The sequence below is a fragment of the Salarias fasciatus genome, chromosome 5 (genome assembly GCF_902148845.1).
Source record: "Salarias fasciatus chromosome 5, fSalaFa1.1, whole genome shotgun sequence".
Lineage (NCBI taxonomy): Eukaryota > Metazoa > Chordata > Actinopteri > Blenniiformes > Blenniidae > Salarias > Salarias fasciatus.
Window position 1 is genome coordinate 21,869,764 of NC_043749.1, and position 17,975 is coordinate 21,887,738.

General features: G+C 41.3%; 1 protein-coding gene across 1 annotated transcript in view; it reads right to left on the reverse strand.

Moving 5' to 3' along the window:
* LOC115388145 (immunoglobulin superfamily member 21-like) overlaps positions 1-17,975 on the reverse strand; it is a 31,230-nt gene that overhangs the window by 8,627 nt on the left and 4,628 nt on the right. Inside the window, exons 2-4 of the mRNA XM_030091088.1 lie at positions 9,385-9,865; positions 2,806-2,891; positions 134-326 (exon numbers count right to left, since the gene is read on the reverse strand). Coding sequence (XP_029946948.1) covers positions 134-326; positions 2,806-2,891; positions 9,385-9,865 — 760 coding nt within the window. The remainder of the gene's footprint in view (positions 1-133; positions 327-2,805; positions 2,892-9,384; positions 9,866-17,975) is intronic.

Genomic DNA, 17,975 nt, shown 5'->3' on the forward strand with positions numbered 1-17,975 from the left:
ACGGCGGCAAAAACGGCTCAGACTCATTGTCTTCTAAATATTTAATGGAACCTGAATGCTCTTCTATTCAACTGCAAGCGTACTTTGTCAGAACGGGGCGGCACCATGTTATGGTGGTGCTGAGCGTACATACCAAAGACTATGAGGCGAGTGTGTGTGTCTGTGGAGCCCAAAGGATTCTGGGCCGTGCAGCGGTACATGGAGCCGTTCAGCTCAGCCGGCACTCTCTCCAGAATCAGCTCCTTCCCTTCTCGCTCCGTGCTGCCGTCCAGCAGGCGCCCTCCCACTCGCGTCCAGGTGAAGAGTGGCTCAGGAAAAACCTCATTCTACAAACACCCAGGAGAGAGAGAGAGAGAGAGAGAGAGAGAGAGAGAGAGAGAGAGAGAGAGAGAGAGAGAGAGAGAGAGGGCGAGAGAGAGTAAAGATAGGAAGGGGTTGAAAGGGCAGTGCGGAGAAAGTCTGCAAGTCTCAGCCAAGAGATTAATAGCAAAGCATACATGAATAATACAAGGTCCAATTTTCCCCTAATGCAACTGCAAGTTAACAACATGCATTAATAATCAACACTTCATTTTACAACAGCTTTTTTTCCTGGATAGGGGTTCCAGCTCTGCAGCTTTGTCAAAGAAAAAAAGAAAAATTACACCACCGGAACATCAGAGGTCCTTGAAAAAAGATAATATGAAGTTTCAAAGATCTGTTTCTACATTTAAGAAGAGATTGGAGGCCTGATCTCAATGATGAATCAGTGATATGTGATATGACCTTATCCTTTGGGGGGAAAAAACAGAATTCCTGAAAAAGTGCAAAATCAAGGTGCTTTTCATGGCGAAACAGTTTCAACAAAGTAAGCGTGGCTCATTTTGATTGATTATGCAAAAGCACAGAAACTCATAATGAGGTGCATTGGTTCAGTCCATAAAGTGGAGGGAATCACATCCCATCAGTTTTGTGCGACTTGCAGAAGAAGTGTGTGTGTGTGTGTGTGTGTGTGTATGTGTGTGTGTGTGTGTGTGTGTGTCCGTCCAGACAGCAGTTCGGCCATGCTCCCTATAAGATGCTGTCAAAATTGTCAGTTGTTTCAAGTTCAGATTCACACACAGCAGGAAATGCAATACAAACAAAAGAAAATAAACAAAGAAAAAGGACATAAAAGAACTCAAAGAAAATGTGTCTCACAGTTTCACACTCACACACATATTCCGTGCTTGGTATGAAAACGCCCTTGGAGAACTTAACGTGACCTATACCAAGACACTTTATTCAGTAATAATTTAATGAAACATGCCTAAAGCAACAGGGAAAGGACCTCATGGTAGAAGTCACACTGCAATATGAAATTTGATAATAAATTCCAGAGGGGAGTATCTTATTATATCAGAAAGGTGGGAGGCAAAATGATCAGTCTTGGCACATAATCTTATCTCCTTGTGAAACCCTAAAGCCCAGGTCCAGTGAAGTATAAGGGAAATTTGCTTTCTGATCAATCTGCACGCACTGATGCCTGTGCTGCCGAAGGGCCCAAACGGCTGCACGCCACAGTCAGGCCTGTTTATAATACACCATCTCATCCCTGAGCAAAGGAATGATTTAAAAAAAAAATCCCAAGGTCACTGGGCAGACATAAACACATGTACAAATCTGTGCAGTCCGTAGCTCAGTGCACTAAGCCAACAACCATACCGCATATTCATTTTGTCTCATGAAAGTGAGAAGAAGAAAAAAAAAAAACCAAACAAAAAACAACAGAATCTGACTTATGATTTCTATGAGTTCATGAAGCAGTGACTGGGAAGTAACAGAGGAGATTTGTGCGGTGGTCCATTTGCATGTTATATATCAGGATTAACCCTGTTCTCTTCACCTGACTGCCTCCAGCTGCCTGGCTTCAAAGTGTCAATCCTGTCAAAGAGACCAGGACTGTCTGGGGGCCATTCACACCAGGGACATGCTTTTTTTTTTTTTTTTTCCTTTTCTTTTTGGCAGGATATGATAGTAGCACAAAGACAATCTCCGTTATTGGGATCACGGGGCAACTGACAGCAGCAGAAACGACAATGGCTGGTGTGGCTGCCAGCCTGTTAGAGTGATGACACTGAACACACTTTTTAAATTAATGAATGTCTTTTGCATTTAATTAATTTTTCAGTGTTTTATTGCTTTTTGCAGTAATAATATCCATCTATCTATCTATCTATCTATCTATCTATCTATCTATCCAGGCCACTAAAATGAAATAAAATGAAATAAAAATGACCAACCCTCCTTTTTTCTGTGCTTGGTGCAAAGAAATAGAAATGCTTTGTGAAAACATATTCTAGCAAAGTGAAATTTTATTTGCCACAGAGATTCTTCTCTAAAACAACAGAGGCAAAAGCCTGTCATGTCCCAAGCTTTAACATTTCAAAACCTTCAGCATGTACGTTTTTCACCAGCTTACCCCGACAGAATGGATTTGATGCCAGCAGGATTTCACTGCAGCATTGCAACACATTCAGATGTTAAGCTTTTGATTCTCCCCTTTCCCTTCTTTTTTTCACAAAAAATGAACAAGCCACAGTAGAAAACTTACAATTAGCGGCTACTTTATTCAATAAATGTAGTACATGCCTTCCGTATAGATTTCACATGTTTGACCCCCATCATGTGCTCAAATGAACAGATCAGGCTCTTGTCACTGTGATCTACAGACGTCACAAAGGAAAAGCAAGCAGTCCTAACTGTCCTCAGACTCATCTCCCGCTCTAAACTGCAGTAACCCATCATTTTCCAAAGTCCCCATGCACTTACCCCAGGCGATCCTACCTGGAATCCTTGCACCGATATGCGCACGGTGTCCCCCACTTTTGCCCTCGTGGGGGACATGAAGAGTTTAGGACCCTTCGGAGCGGCTGCAAAAGGAAAAAAAACAAAAAACAAAGACAGAAGGACAAAAGGTCATCGTAGTAAAGCACTGGGAACAAATCCTGCCGGACACCTGTTTTGCCGCAGAGGGAGAAAGACAAATACAATTTCCTGTCAATTAAGGTCATGAGGCGAGATGGCGAGGGACCTGCGGGTTCTTTCATCCAGAGGACTGTGCTGGATTTATTCCCTTTTGAAGAGAAAAGGAACTAAATTGGGTAGATACTCATTACTATAGGAGAATGGGAGTGCAACGGGTGGAGTGTGGAGGCAGTGAGATAAGGACACTCGGAGAGCTAATTCCCTTGTCTTGGTGTGGACAGCAGCCCCCAGATGGCTTTCATTTGGACCCTCTGAAACAATGGGGTGCAAGTAGGGGAGGGTGCGAGCCATTTCTAATGTTATGAAATTGCGAGGGGCCAGTGATTGTCCTGTGTATGTGGTGTCGAGATAAAATGAATAATTTGCATAATGTTATAAAAAGGTAAGTAATTTCATCACAGCGGCACGGCGCGCTGTGTTGGGCCAGTAAAGCGGGTTCTGCACGATTTGCGATGATTAACAATTCCCCTAAAGATAACTGCTTCACACACCGTGCACTTCCATATGTTAAATAAATGGACTGAGCAGCACATGCGATGAGTCTCAGGCTAAGGGCATCCAATCTGTAATGTCAGAAAAAGTCCAGCCCAAGAGCTCTATACTTAATTTAGTGTGAACTCTTATAAAAATTACACTGGGCACTTGTTTTTATTGATGTCTTAAACTAAAGGATGAATAAATGTACAGAAGAATTACTTGATTTTTTTAGCTATTAATCTGGAGAAAAACTGCCACTGTGTGTAATGAATCAAGGTTTTTTTTTCTGAGACGGTCATTGACTGCAAGCCGGTACTGGACTAATGGATTAGGACTTACGCTGTCATATCTGTAAATAGGATTGAGTATGTGGCATGTTTAATATCCCCTTAAGGGCTTCTTTTGTAAAACAGAAGCAACAGCATTTGAATTGCATGAAATGGTTACAGAGAATTGGACTAACACAAACGGGAGGAAGAGGAGATATTCAAATTTTCAGGGAATATTTCTGCACCACAAGACAATTTGTTATTCCGTATAAACCGATTCATTTGTCCAGAAAATCAATGCATAGCAGCACAAACTGCCGCAGAATCCAGGAACAAATTTTGGCAGCACAAACTTTATTTATTTTATTTTTTTTAGATTCAGGGAAAATCTTCACGTATTTGTACTGGCAACCTCACCGAAGACATGATGTGAGCAGTCTGACATGACCGAGTGTTTCACAGGCTTGTTTTGGCGTGGCAGCGCCAGGCACTATTTTTCCCCAACTCCTACACACTAATGGAGGGGTATTTTTAAATACAACTGGTGTCATGGCATCACATAGTGATCTCAAGGCATATGGCCCGGGAAGATAATGGCCGATTTCTGGGATTTGCTCCAGCAGTGGCAGTTGGTGTCCCTACGTCACCGCCGATGATTTGAGCGGCGCGCGGCGAGATGGACATGACACGGCCGCTCTCGGGTGACGGCGTCACAGGGGGAAGGAGCCACGGGCCCGTGAGGCAGTCGTCCGACGCCTCATTTCTTCAGTTTGTGAGAAAGAACCGCTACCGCTTCGCTAGAGGTCAAAGAATAAACAAGTCCCGGAAAAAAAAAAAAAAAAAAAAAAAAAAAAATTCCTCGCTTTAATACTAAGTCACCGCATCAACAGGTCTGCCCAGCTGCAAAACAGACTCCAGGTGAATCAAAGAAAAGCAGCTGCATGAGCTGAGGAAGCTGGAGATTCAACTCAATTTCAAAAGTCAGAGTAACCACGGGATTGTTCTGCGATAAGGAATCAGACCCTGACTCGGTGTTTCGCTGATGGATCTGTAGGAAACCTTCCAGACATTTAATCCATATCATTCTGTAATAGTTTATCTTTTTTTAATATTTTTTTAGAAAAAGTAAGACTATTGTATTCAATTATCATCCAGTAAAAGTAAACATATTCATAGATCTTAATATAGCAGTGTAAAATATTATGATTTTTCAACTCAATTATGGCTAATATCGCCATTCGGTTGTCGAGTTTATCTTTCAGTTATATACTTAACAACCAATATTATTCTGCTGGAAATGTGTTTATTTGAATAAACATGTTAGACATATCCGGTGAGCCTTTATGTGTCATTTTAAGGCACTTTCATTCATCTTAAAGCAGCAAAATGGACCAAAACCTCCACTGAGTAGAGGATAAAATGTTTTTAAAGTTATCAATACATCCTTTGTGTTGTATGACTGACACAAGTGCCAAAATTGCAGTTTACTTGTGTGAGGGGCCAGTGGATCTATCTTACAGTGACGCAAACAACAGACTGTCAGATGACTTTAAGTGAATGAAACAAGGGATGCTGTAATTTATGAGAGAACAAAGACGAAAGATAAAGACGCTTCTTATCACAACTGCATATTCAGAAACTGAAATACAAAATATGTGCATGCATACACCCTTGATATCCCACAGAATGAACACTAAGAACATGCAAAGAACCACTTAGAGGCTGTCCTGAAGTGGAGCATCTGCTCTTTGATTATCGCAGCCTGGCAAAGAGAGACCGGGAGGTATGAAGACTTCTTCTCACTGCCGTACACCGTATAAAATGAGCATTGCCTGATGATGCTGATTAATAAATGCCTTTGCTCACCTAAGACCCAAACAATGAAGCCGATTCAATAGTTGAGATGCGCGGCTCCTCAGTGATATTCAGAAAAACACGTATGATGGTTTCATAGAGGTGAAGTGCAGCTTTAAGGTTCCCGAGGCCCTGCACCAGCTTCTGCTCCATTTGTATGGCGAGCACAGAGCCGGTCATGAATATTCATGAAGTGCGATACAACAGTACTCGATTGTCAGACTGTCGCTCCGTCTCCTGTGGCGATATTAAATCTCTGAAAGATTTATTACTTATGAGCACTAAAAAGATCTTCCTTTCATTTCCTGACCAAACACACCTGAGAGAAGCAAGAGGGTTGTGCAGGAGTGCAATTATCCGGTTACAGCTGCATAATATAAATGAATAGGGTATGTAAGCGACGGGAATCCTTGGGTGAGCTGTTTTATGGTCACATTCAATTAGAGCTCCTCGGTGCTGAAATACTCCAAGAATTAAGGGCTATTTTGTCAGTGATATGAATCAAATCAACATATACTTCAATCACGAGCATATGCTCTTTTTTTTTTTTTGGCGGAAAAGAAAAAAAAAATCAGCTTCCATGATGGATCGAGCCCGAGGTCTGCGAATGCTTTGAATTTCAAGTGCGCTCTAATTAGTACCAACAAATGCACATTTTCTGCTGTCTATTCTTTAGTGTGGTGGGGGAAAAAAAAAGCAAATGACTGGTGAAGCTCCTTCCATCTCTTTAAAAGAACAAAGGTGGTGATAAATTAATGACTTCAAACACAGCGGGGCGAACGGCTTGTCAAAATATTAGCGCCTTTGACATTTAGCGGGAGTTTCACAGGGCTCATTCCCCTCAGGGTGTGTCATCTGTTTTATCAACAACATGTGAAAAAGGCAAAAAGCTGTTAGAATCCTTACTGCAATACTTTGTCTCGAGAAGACAGCTCCTGTCATTATACCTTCAGCCGATACTGCCGTCTCCCTCTCGCATGCGATGTACTATATTTCTATTCACCCGGGATGTGACAGTGACAGTTATTACACTTCAAAAGACGCTCTTCTGCTGTGAGATATTCCCACCTGAGAAAATGACAATGCCAATTGTGACAATTGGTTTTTAAATAAGGGCCAAAAGGCTTTTTAGACTTTGAATTCTTTCAGACACTATCGTAACAGGATGACGCTGGCAATATATGCTTTTGATTTTGAATATTAGCAAATTCCATTAAAATATAAAATTTGGAATTAAATCTCTTGTTGAAAATCTAATAAGATGCATCAATATCTAATAAAATACATCAAAGGGACACAATGTGTACTTTATGGTGAAGCGGTCCCACTTTCTGTCAGCAATAGCTTTATCGGGCCCTTAAATATGTATAAAAACACAGTTCAAAACAAAACAAAATCATTTATTTATCCATCTGCTATTATGATTTATTTAATTTAGGCTTATGATGGTCCCAGCTGATGAAGGAAGGCTCCATTCCGCACTTTGATATTCACAGCTACAGGCAACTGAGTGAACAGTTCACCTCAAACTCATGTTTGGAAACAGGGTAAAAAAAAAAAAAAAAAAAATACATGCATGCACAGGGTGAACATGCAAACTGCACAGAAAGGCTAAAATATAAATATATTATATATTAAATATATTATATATGTGTTTTATAAAGGAACATACCAAAAACTAAAATATAAAAATGCTTTCAGTACTAATTTTAGCTACCAAACAATTTAAAATGGCAAAACCACCCAAAGCATTACATGGATGGAGTGCTCCAGGTCGCCTGATTGCTCTGAGGGTGAGCTGTTCTGTATGGAGTTTGCTCTTCCTGCACGTTTTCTCCACATACTGCATCCAGGGATATTGTTCAGTTGCAAGGTCAATTTGTAAACGCGTGTGTCTCTTCATATCGCACCTTGACCCAGAGTTTGATGATCTGCTGTAGAAAATGTGTAGTAAATGAACTGATTGGTTATATAAGTTCTATGAAAATCAACAATACAGAAGTGAGTTTCCTGCAGAGTTTCTGCTCTTTCTCTTTTGTTTGAAAAAAATCTGTTTCTCTCAACGGTCTGAGCAGAAAACCCTTTTAACAAGTACAAGAGAAAGGAGGGTCTTTTTGCCGCTAATTGAGACCCTGTAGATTCAACCTGTTTACCCACATACATGCACAGATTCTGGCAGTAAGTCTGCCTGGCTCATAAAATGCGGAAAAACTAAACCCCAAAACCTATTTTCGTCAGCAACAATCTGAAGACGAGCCAAGCACAATGAAAGGCAGACTAATGAGTAATGCGAGAGTTTGACCTGTTGAACGAGGTTATTCGCCTCCATTGCGGCTCACACAATCGAGAAGTCGTCATTGTGGGAGGAGGACCAATTATTTCAATGAATAAACAGCGTTTCTTAATAAATTCAAGCTGTAAGATGGACAAATGAAGTGAAGGAAACAGTGTGGAAGTGACTCATACTAATAACAGTAGTTATATTTCTGTTGGTCCTTGTTAGCAGTTGCCCACATATATGCCAAGAAAATCTGTGGGAAGCCTTGTTTGCTTAATATCTTTTAATGACTACTTTTTTCTTTGGAGCGAAATCCAGAATCTTGACTTGATACTAAAGACTTGAAGCGAGGCGTTCATTGAAGTTGGAAGAAGGGCAACACGCCTGAGATCATCTTTCTCAATGATGTGACCCTGGTCAGTGTGTCTACGTTTTCATTTGACTTCTTTAATTCAGTCTGACTTTTTCTATAACGCTTCTGAGTTAGCTCAATCCAACAACGGGCAGTTCGATGAATTGCCCTGTCAGTCACCTGGAGTTTTGCATTCGGGACTAAGCGCGCAATCTGCTCAGCTGTAACACAATTAAGTGGCATCAAATGAAAATCAGTGTTATTCTGAGTACATTTGCAAGGCGAGAGGAGGAGGAGGAGGAGGAGGAGGAGGAGGAGGAGGAGGAGGAGGCCCGGGCGGGGTCCAAGTGTGGCGAGAGGGGATGCAAGGAAACTTAGAGGGAGAAGACATGAGGAAAGGGTGTGTGAAAAATGTGACACGTTTCAGGAGAAGCTTTAATGGGGGCTTCAAGTTCAATGAGGAGACCTTTCAAAATTAAAGTTCCGGGTATTCAAAAAGCGTGGTGTAACAAACTAAAATTTTCTGGGTTCACCTTCCATATGTCAATATTTAATTTTATTTATTTAATTGTTCTGTCCTACAGATATTTTACTACACTACAAGAATTTCCCTCTGAGATTAATAAAGTATTTCTATTCTATTCCACCACGGCCCTGGTGTGCACGTGCAGAAAAATTTGAGTTTTCAGCCATTTCCAAAGAGACGGAGTTCGGGCGTTTTAAAAAAGTTCTACTTTGGGAGCGGTTTTTAGAGAATACCACTTTAGGTGGGTCTGAGCACCACTGTCATGTAAACGGACTCCCAAAGGACAATAAAAATGTTTGCATTTTTACTTGAAAATCTCATTTAAACACAGCCTCAGTCTGATTCTACTTTTAAAACCTCCAGTGATTTCAAACGGAAGCTGAGAACATGGACTCTCTATAAAAAGCACACAGTCTCTGAGGTTGTCTTAATCCTGCTGACATTACACTCAGTCAATAAATGTAACCTTATATCTTACATTGAAAGTACACTAGGAAATGTTAATACACTCCCCCTCCCTGGAGCATGTTAATGCATTCCCTCCATGCTAGCTCGAGGCGTGGGTGTGTGTGTGTGTGTGTGTGTGTGTGTGTGTATGTGTATGTGTGTGTGTACTACTCACCTAAAGTGACCTCTGTCTGCATGGGCATGGACAGCGCCGGGTGCTTGACTTCGCAGCTGAACAGAGCATCGTTGTCCAGCTGCGGGTTGAGGGTCCAGGTGAGCCGGGCCTGCACCACCACGGAGCCGTCGCTCTGGGGGATGTGAGTGTGGCTGAAGTAGTAGAGCGGGTCTGTGCTGTGCACCCAGCGGGGGAACTCCCGGCTCACCACTGTCTCTGGAATGACCTCCGTGGCGGGGCTGGGCTCGGAGGCCTGCTGGCCCTGAGTGTGGACGCGCTGCGGGTTGTCCGTGTACAGGTGGGACAAGCGGCCCTCGGGGTCCAGGAGGGACAGGGACCGCTGCAGCTTGGTGTCGTCCAGGTCCCTGCTGATGAGCGGCCTGGCTCCCCTCACCCCTGCTGCGCCGCCCCCCTGCTCCATGCTGGTGGGGTGCGTGTAGGAGATCACCTCGATCAGCTCGCCGTCACGCTTGAAATACACCTGGTAGAGACAAAGGAGAAACAAAGGGAAAACAGTTATTAGACAAAAAAAAAAAAAATGTACATGATACGTGACGAAAGGGTGATAATAATGTTAAGTAAAGGGAAAGTTTGGAGAAAGGAAAGTCCTCCGCCCAGCCTGGATTCAAACCGGGGTCTCACTATAGGGAGCACACTGGACCCCGGTGGCATTTTGAACGTCAGTCTGAACCGAAACATTTTGCAGCTTTAAAATAATTTCAGCAGGAGCTCGTCTAGCGTGTCGCTGTTTCCAGGAGCCAGACCTGCCACTTTACCCGTGTTTCCCAAAATATTACAGGAGTTCCCTCACTGTTTCACGAGTCCATTAACATCTCTGACTACTTAATCTCTTGACGGGGAATTTATGCTCCCATTTCAGCACATAACCTCAAGATGTTAGCATTGAAACAAGGTTGTATAGTCGCTGCCTGTGGTATTGCTGTTTTGGAAACAGATGTGTGCCTCTTTCTGTACGGTTGGAATCGAGGAACATTTAATCCACGGCTCTTTTAGGGACATTTGGTCATCAAAATTCAATTTTCTGAAGATCAGAGAATCATTATTGCATCGCCGCGTCTCACGGCATTGTGAAGAGATGATTCAAGCATCCCTCTCATCTGGCATCTCAAGAGTTGATCCCTCCAGTTAATTTGCAGCAGAGACCCTGAACTTCAGCTTATTTTCCGATGTAAGATCACCTTTACGCTATAATGTATTCATCTTTGAAGTGGTTCCTTCTTTTCTGAAGTTGCCATTATACATTTATATAACAAATGGAGGCAGTCAGTGATAAAACACAGTTTTTTTTTTCAAGTGTTTGTACCATAATAGATTTAGAGTGGGTCTATAAACGGGTAGATGCAGTTTTGAGCGAGTTAAGCCAACTGAGTCACATTCGCTTTAACCTTTATTTGAGCAGCGTTGTCTCTAAATTACTGATTGATGGGGGCTGTCTCTGGGTGCCCTCTTGCTTACCAGCGCAGACATCATTATACACGAGACGCGATGCTCTACTGAGTCCTCGCATTTAAAGCCGACTTCATTAGGGCTTGCTGGTGCACGTCCACACACCCGCGTTCACCTGTTGCTCCTTCCTATTTCGTTGTAAATTGCTCTGTGGCCCCACCTACTTGTACTACACCACCAGTGCAGTGACGGGTTTATTTTTAATTTTTTTTTTCTGTCATCAGTTCTTCCAGTTTCATTAAGGAGTGTTGAGTGATGGTGATGCTTATCTGTCATCAGATTAAAAAATATGAAAAGTTGTGACACCATACTTAATCACAGTACCCAAACAAACATGTGTAAATGTTTAGAAACTTTTGTATCAAATAACACACCGCTGTAGAAGTGTTGCAATGAAAAGTATGTAAGATGATTCAATAGCCTCTTTCAGAAACCCAGTGAGAAATATACATAGTATGTAATTCAGACATATTTTTCAGTTATAAATCAAGGAAAAAAAAATATTTGTCAGTTTATGCCTGTTCTGCACATTTGATCTTTAATACCGAGCAGACATTCGCTCTATATTTTCATTTTTAAAAATGATTGGGTAAAGACTATTCCTTGAAATATCCTTCAAACTGTCCCTAAGGTCAAGATTTATCTTCTTAAGAATTTTAGTTGGTGCCCTTTGAAAGGGTTAAGAACTTAAAGTACTGAAAGCACCGGTTTCCTGAAATAATGCTCCAACACCCAGTCAGTTCCTGACAAGCACCGAAGACTTTTACACACCTCCTCCCTAAGATATCTGTTCATACGGAAACATCGACTACACAGATTCACACAACACAACGACTCTGATCAGACAATTGTACTTTCCCTAAGAGTCAAATATTATCATCCATCATCTACATACAACATACGTCACTACAAACATGTATTTCGTTGACTGGCAGATATTCTCTTTTCAGTTTTCTGCACCACCAACAATGAAATCTTGTGAAATGAAATCTTTGTTTAAGGTTTCCTGAATATGCTAATAGAGCAAATACAAATTACCAGTGCAACACTTGCAAATTGCAAACAAGCATTATTACTGATTGATGTCTAAATGTCGCGCAAACTAAAAACAACTGAGCAGTCTGGAAAGAGGCTGCTGCAGGACCCTCTGTCCTCATGCAGCACATTAATGCAATGCGGTTCCCAGGGAACTCAAATGCATGACTGGAGATGGATGTAACATCAAAAAATCAAGTTTATTAACAATTCAAACAACAAACTCAGGCAGGCATGGTCTGATGCACGAGATGACCAGAGAGGCAGAGGTAACTTGAGGGCGAGACAAGGCCACAAAAACAGAGAACAGACAGGAATCAAAAATGTCAGACTTCCGGACGAGACCTCGCCGGGGTGACGGCCGGCACGCTTCACGGGGCACACGGGACGGACCGGCATGGACAACATGCAAAACGTGGGCTTAAATATCGTTTCATTCCCAACAGCAGGAGAGTCAAGGAGCTAAAATATGAAATAAAAGTGAGTTCACAAAATAGAACAGGAAATGTGCACAGAAAGGTGACCTTATCTAATGAAATGGGTTGGAACACATCTCCGTTTTGTTGCTCAATAGAGGAATTCCTGCCAATGTTGTGACACACTTTGAAATTTTACAATAGAATGTGAACTCTGCTGGTTGAAATATTACCACAACAATCCAAGCAGTGCCTTCAGCTTGTGTGCCTGAAGTATTGAAACTTCTGTCACAATATATACATTAAAAAAAAAAGAAAGAGATCACTCAGTGTGCTCTTTGTTTACACCCTTTGGTCCTTTGTGAAAAATGCCTGAAGTGCTTTGGACTTAAAATGTGATCTTGTCTGGCTTTTCATGTTGTGTTGTAAACCAGGGACTCACAAGCCTAACCACAGCCTTAAAACAGCATTATTTCACTCATTTAAATGTTACAATGCGCAGTGCATTCATCACCCGTTATCTGTGTTTACCGCATGTGCCGAGCCAGAGCTTAAAAATCTAACCGCACAATGGGAAGTAGAAACATCACCCTTATCCACAGTGACCCCAATGCGTCTGCTGCTAACTCCTGCCGCTGCTCAACATCTTGCAAGGAGAAGACGCTCTTTCACTGTGTACCGAAACACCTCATTAATTATCACAGCAGGTGCGGGGAGAGCAGTGTGGATTAGAGAGATCCATGCACCTGTTCCGGAGCTTTTGTTGGACAAAATGGTGTGGGTACACATTAACACCTGTGTTTGTTACGGACTAGTATAATGGGGAATTAATTCAGTAATCTTAGATAACTGATTTGTTTCCGTAAACATTGAGAGACAAGCTAATTTATTGACATAAAGGAAATATTGATTAAGCCTCTACATGACTTAGCGCCGCGCACAGGGCCCCGTGACGCATCACCTCAACGAGTCGGAAAATAATACTTTATTTTGGCGTTTCCTCCAGCGAAATATCAAGCATCAGTTTGCCTATTCACAGTGATCCCACCGTGACTAAATATCTTTTTTTTTGTGACCTGTCTGCTTGAGGAATAAGAAAAGGAATAAATGAAGGTTCCATCAAAGACATGAATGAAATGAATGACAGATACGTAGCTGCGGGGAGAGAGGGAAATGTTATTTCTATGTCATTATCCTGCACTTCTGCTCCTCTTCATTTCCCCTCGCCTTACCAGTGGCTCACATTTAAAATAAGAAGCACTGCACACAGACGTATCAACCAAGCCGTGTACTGTAGAAAGTAGACATATCAGCTTGTTTGCAATATCTGATGAACACGTTTTTAAATCAACCGTGGATCAGCTTTACATTGTGCCATTGTTAAATACATTAACCAGCATTGCTGGGTTTATCTCTGCTTGATACTTTGCGTACAGTAGCAAAGTGGCGAGATGAAATGCTCTTCTGAGGTACAAGGAACTCGTATTTAAACTTTACCGTAATAGCTTTTTCTCTCCTACAATCCAAGGTCATCGTTCATGGTGCATTTTAAAATTGATTTTCTACAAATAATAATCACTTACAAAGCCGAATAAGAATTGGCACTGTCAAAAATGGAGATCCTTTTGACCCTGTGCGCAGTCTTAAATTCTCAAGTGGTTCCTTTCAGGTGTTTCTGAAGTCAAGACTAAAACCTGAAGGTGACCGAGCTTTTGAGCTTTTCCTATCAGAGCGCCTCGGCTCTGGAAGGACCTTCCTTGGAAACAGTTCTACAGAATCCATTACTTTTTTTTAAGCACTTATCAAAAAGCAGTTATCCAGAATCGCATTTACATAATACTGATATTTCATTAATTTGTAATCCCTTTAGCTATTATTATTATTTTTTTTTACATTTCATGTTTAAAGGATAAATTTTAACGTTAAGAACCTGAAGGATAGATGGATGGATAAACGGACTCAGCAGAGCATGTCGGCTCTAAAAACAGACAAACACACAGTATGATAAAATCATTTATTTATTTTTTTATTGTCCTGTTGAACATTTTAGATTCGTGATTTGAAACCGTTTAATGATTGCCCTGCAAATGTGACTTGCTATTAAAGCTATTTATCCGAGTTAAAAGCAGCTGAGCAAGGCCAGGCCTTCACGTTGCATCTTCAAATGATTTTCACTGTATTTCTAAAGATACTTCACAGCTTTTTATTTAAATACATATACAAATGTCCCTTTACAATCCAACAAAACGAGCCACCAGGACACTGTGCCTTTTCACGTAATAATGAATCAGTCAGTTTCATCTCAAAATCTATGCATAATTAAAAAGACATCTGTCATCACTGTGGACTTGGTCTCTTTGCTTTGAGCTACCTACTAATTTGCTCTAAAAAAAAAAATCCCATTTCCTTGTTTGACAGGCTCAGATAAGAGAAAACACATCACTCCTTTCATTGTGTTCAAATACAAGAGCAAACACTGATTAATTTGGTACACATGAAACTAGGTTGCCAAAAATAGCGGTGAGGGATATCTGTCACCATGATACATGTTTCCAATAAAGACTTGCCTCCAACAAAGTGACATGGGCACTTTTGTTAGTTACCGATTGAAAAAGATTCACATTTCACTTAATTATCCCACATCTATTGTGTGCTGATAGAAATAAATCTTTTCAATGCGGAAACGGTTTAAAAAAAAACAAATATCGAGCCGCACATTGTCACACAACAAGCTTCAAGCATTAAATCGGAGAAATTAGAAACACATCCTCAGAGGAAATGATAAAAAAAAAAAGAAACCACAAATGGAATTTCTGCAGCTGCTAATCAACACCCAGCCTTCCAAGGTAGTATATTTGCTGCCATATGATCTGGAAGGCAGTCCTTACTCTCATGTTGAAAGAGGATTTTGACTGTTTTGGCATTGCGTTTGGATTGTTCTCCTAAGTTTTAGTGCACGGAATAACGAGATTATCAATCATGGTTCTGTTAGAAATCCCAAAAATACTTCATAGTCCAATATGTGCAGACAATAGAGCCAGACACAAACCACTTACTTCATTCTGAAATGAATTAGCACAGAAAGGAAGAGATGTAATTCTAAGCAATAGCCGGTGCACAATGCCAAGACAGTAGTGAAAATGAGCTGGGATGGCATGAGAAGGATTTTGCATTTGCCTCTGAATAGACCGTGATGAAAGCACCTGCACTCCGCATATTGCCAAGCTGCCCCCACTTCAAAAACATCGCAAATCCAAAACCTCTTTAAAATGTAACAATCACACTTTGGTCCATATACACCTCTATATTGCTGCAATTAATCACGGCGGCGTCAAAAGGACAAGGTGGTAATTTTCATAGTGACAGAGGGATTCAGTGAAAAAGGCAGAAGCAAGAGGAAAGAGAGAGACAGAGAGAGAGAGAGAGAGATCCTGGCCATGACTTAATCATCTTTCCTTCTTTATTATTAACTATCATTATCTTCCCTCCTTTCAATCAGTGCTTGCTTGTGTTCTGAGGATGCTCTAATCGTGGCACTGGGAAGCTATTATTGATATGTCAGCAGCTCGATTCAGTGACATCAGATGCCGACAGATCTTGAAACATAATGGCAGACTATTTAAACACATGCAGTCCATTATATGCAGCAAGCTGAAAGTGGCACTCCGGGAATTTAGCTGTTGGGTGTTACAAAAAAAAAAAAAAAAAAAAAAAAAAAAAAAGGGGGTGACAAGAAAAAAAAACTGAAACTTTAACTCACTGGATTAATAAAAGTGGATGTACTGCAGGTAATGAGTAATTATGATGAATCTACTAGAACGAGGATAGCTGGAAATCAGACTGGCAGGCCTTGAGCCACATGTAGTCATTGTCCGTAACATCTGCGGTCCATCAGGACTGTCCCGTTCGGGGTTTCTCGCAGTATCCTTGTTCTCCTGTATCCTCCTTTTTCCTTAACCTACAAAGATTTCTCTTCTCCTACATACCCAACCAGACCATTACAACCATATGAGCTAATCTAATCATCTTTAACTTGCTGGTTTCTACAGGTGATGGTAGGAGGAAAAAAGGAGGAGAAAGGATGGCTTGGTCACACTTTGGCCGTCTGTTAGACCTTGCTACAGATATCATTTCTAACTGACTTGGCGCTTTGCTGCGTCTGCCACTTGACAACGGACACAAATTAAATATTTTGGCATGCTAGAATAACACATCTATATTTAAGTGATATCTGTGCAGGATAGATAAGAGGTATATACAATGAATTATGTCATTATAGTGCATTACCATTATAATATATTATAATTATACTGCAGCAATGCCAGGGCTGTGAAAAAAAAACAAAAACAAAAAACCCCCTCCGCACTTCCTTAAAATCCTAAAATGAGCATACGTACAAATTATGGGCTTAAAAAAAAACTGGAAGAAGAAAGAGTGGGAGCCCTCTGAAAACTGCTTTAAGTGCAATGAGACATGTAACAGTAGCAATGCTGGACGGAGTTCAACACTTTCAAGCGTCGTTTTCAAGTGTCAGACACTGGAAGTATGCAAAAGCATGTTGCATAGCAACAGGGAATATTTTCTTTTTCCTTTGAGGAGAGCCAAAGTAAATTTACCAATACAAATACAAAGACGTTGCTTCTGTTGAATGACAAAAAGAGATTCTGCATTGAAAGATGCATAAAAGCTCTCAAGGTTCTTTTATTACAGTGTGGTAAACTTGAGGCTGTGGTCGCCGCGCACCTATGGTCTGATTCTCAGTGTCAGGATGTGGCTGCGGAGGAGACGTCTTAATGCTAATTCGTTCAGCTTATAGAGATGGATAGGTAAACGTGATGCAGCTGAGTGTCTCTCTGATGTGAGATTGAGCTGTTTCAGACTCTTCCGCCACCCCGCCTTTCAATGCACCGCTGGGGGTCGTGAGGTAAAACTAAAAATAAATAATCTTACTAGTGAAATCTGATAATATAAGCATTTATGCTGCATTGCTCCCGGTTGTCTACCTTTAATTACCTGAAGGGACTCCAGTTGATGTGCAACATAAATATCAGTCCCTCTCTTTACTTTCCTCCTCTCTTTTGTCTTCGCTCTTTATGACCAGCTGGAGGTATTACGACCACTGGCCTGCCATCTGAGGACCCTGTATGGCGGCACTTCCTACCAGCAGGCGATAAAACAACTTTTGATACCTTTGAACATAAAATGTGAGTGAAACATTACCAACTATCTCAACTTTAAAACATAAAATATATACATATTCTTTAGGATAGCAGCGTATCAGTGGCAATAAATGCAAAATAATGTGCGCGGCGCTGCTCATTGGATGTACTTACAGGGAATCGCAGCCCAAATCTGCAGCCTCACGCAGCTTTATTGAGCTTTAGGGCAGGTTGAAGCTCATTGTTTCACTGTCTGGCCTTCGACTTTACAGTTATGGTTACATTCTCACAGTTCTCGCTGCGTCGTTCTCGGCTTCATCGGGCAGCTGTTTCCAGGTTCAGAAACTCTCTCATTACCTGCTCAGCACCAAACAGCGACGGCCCCGTTAGACAGTGGCCACACGGAGGATATCAGGTTCACTCCAATGCCTGCTACATGGGTAAACGGACAACCGTTTCTTAACATATTTATGGCACGTGAATTGAAATTAGCTTTAACTGTCAATAACACCCT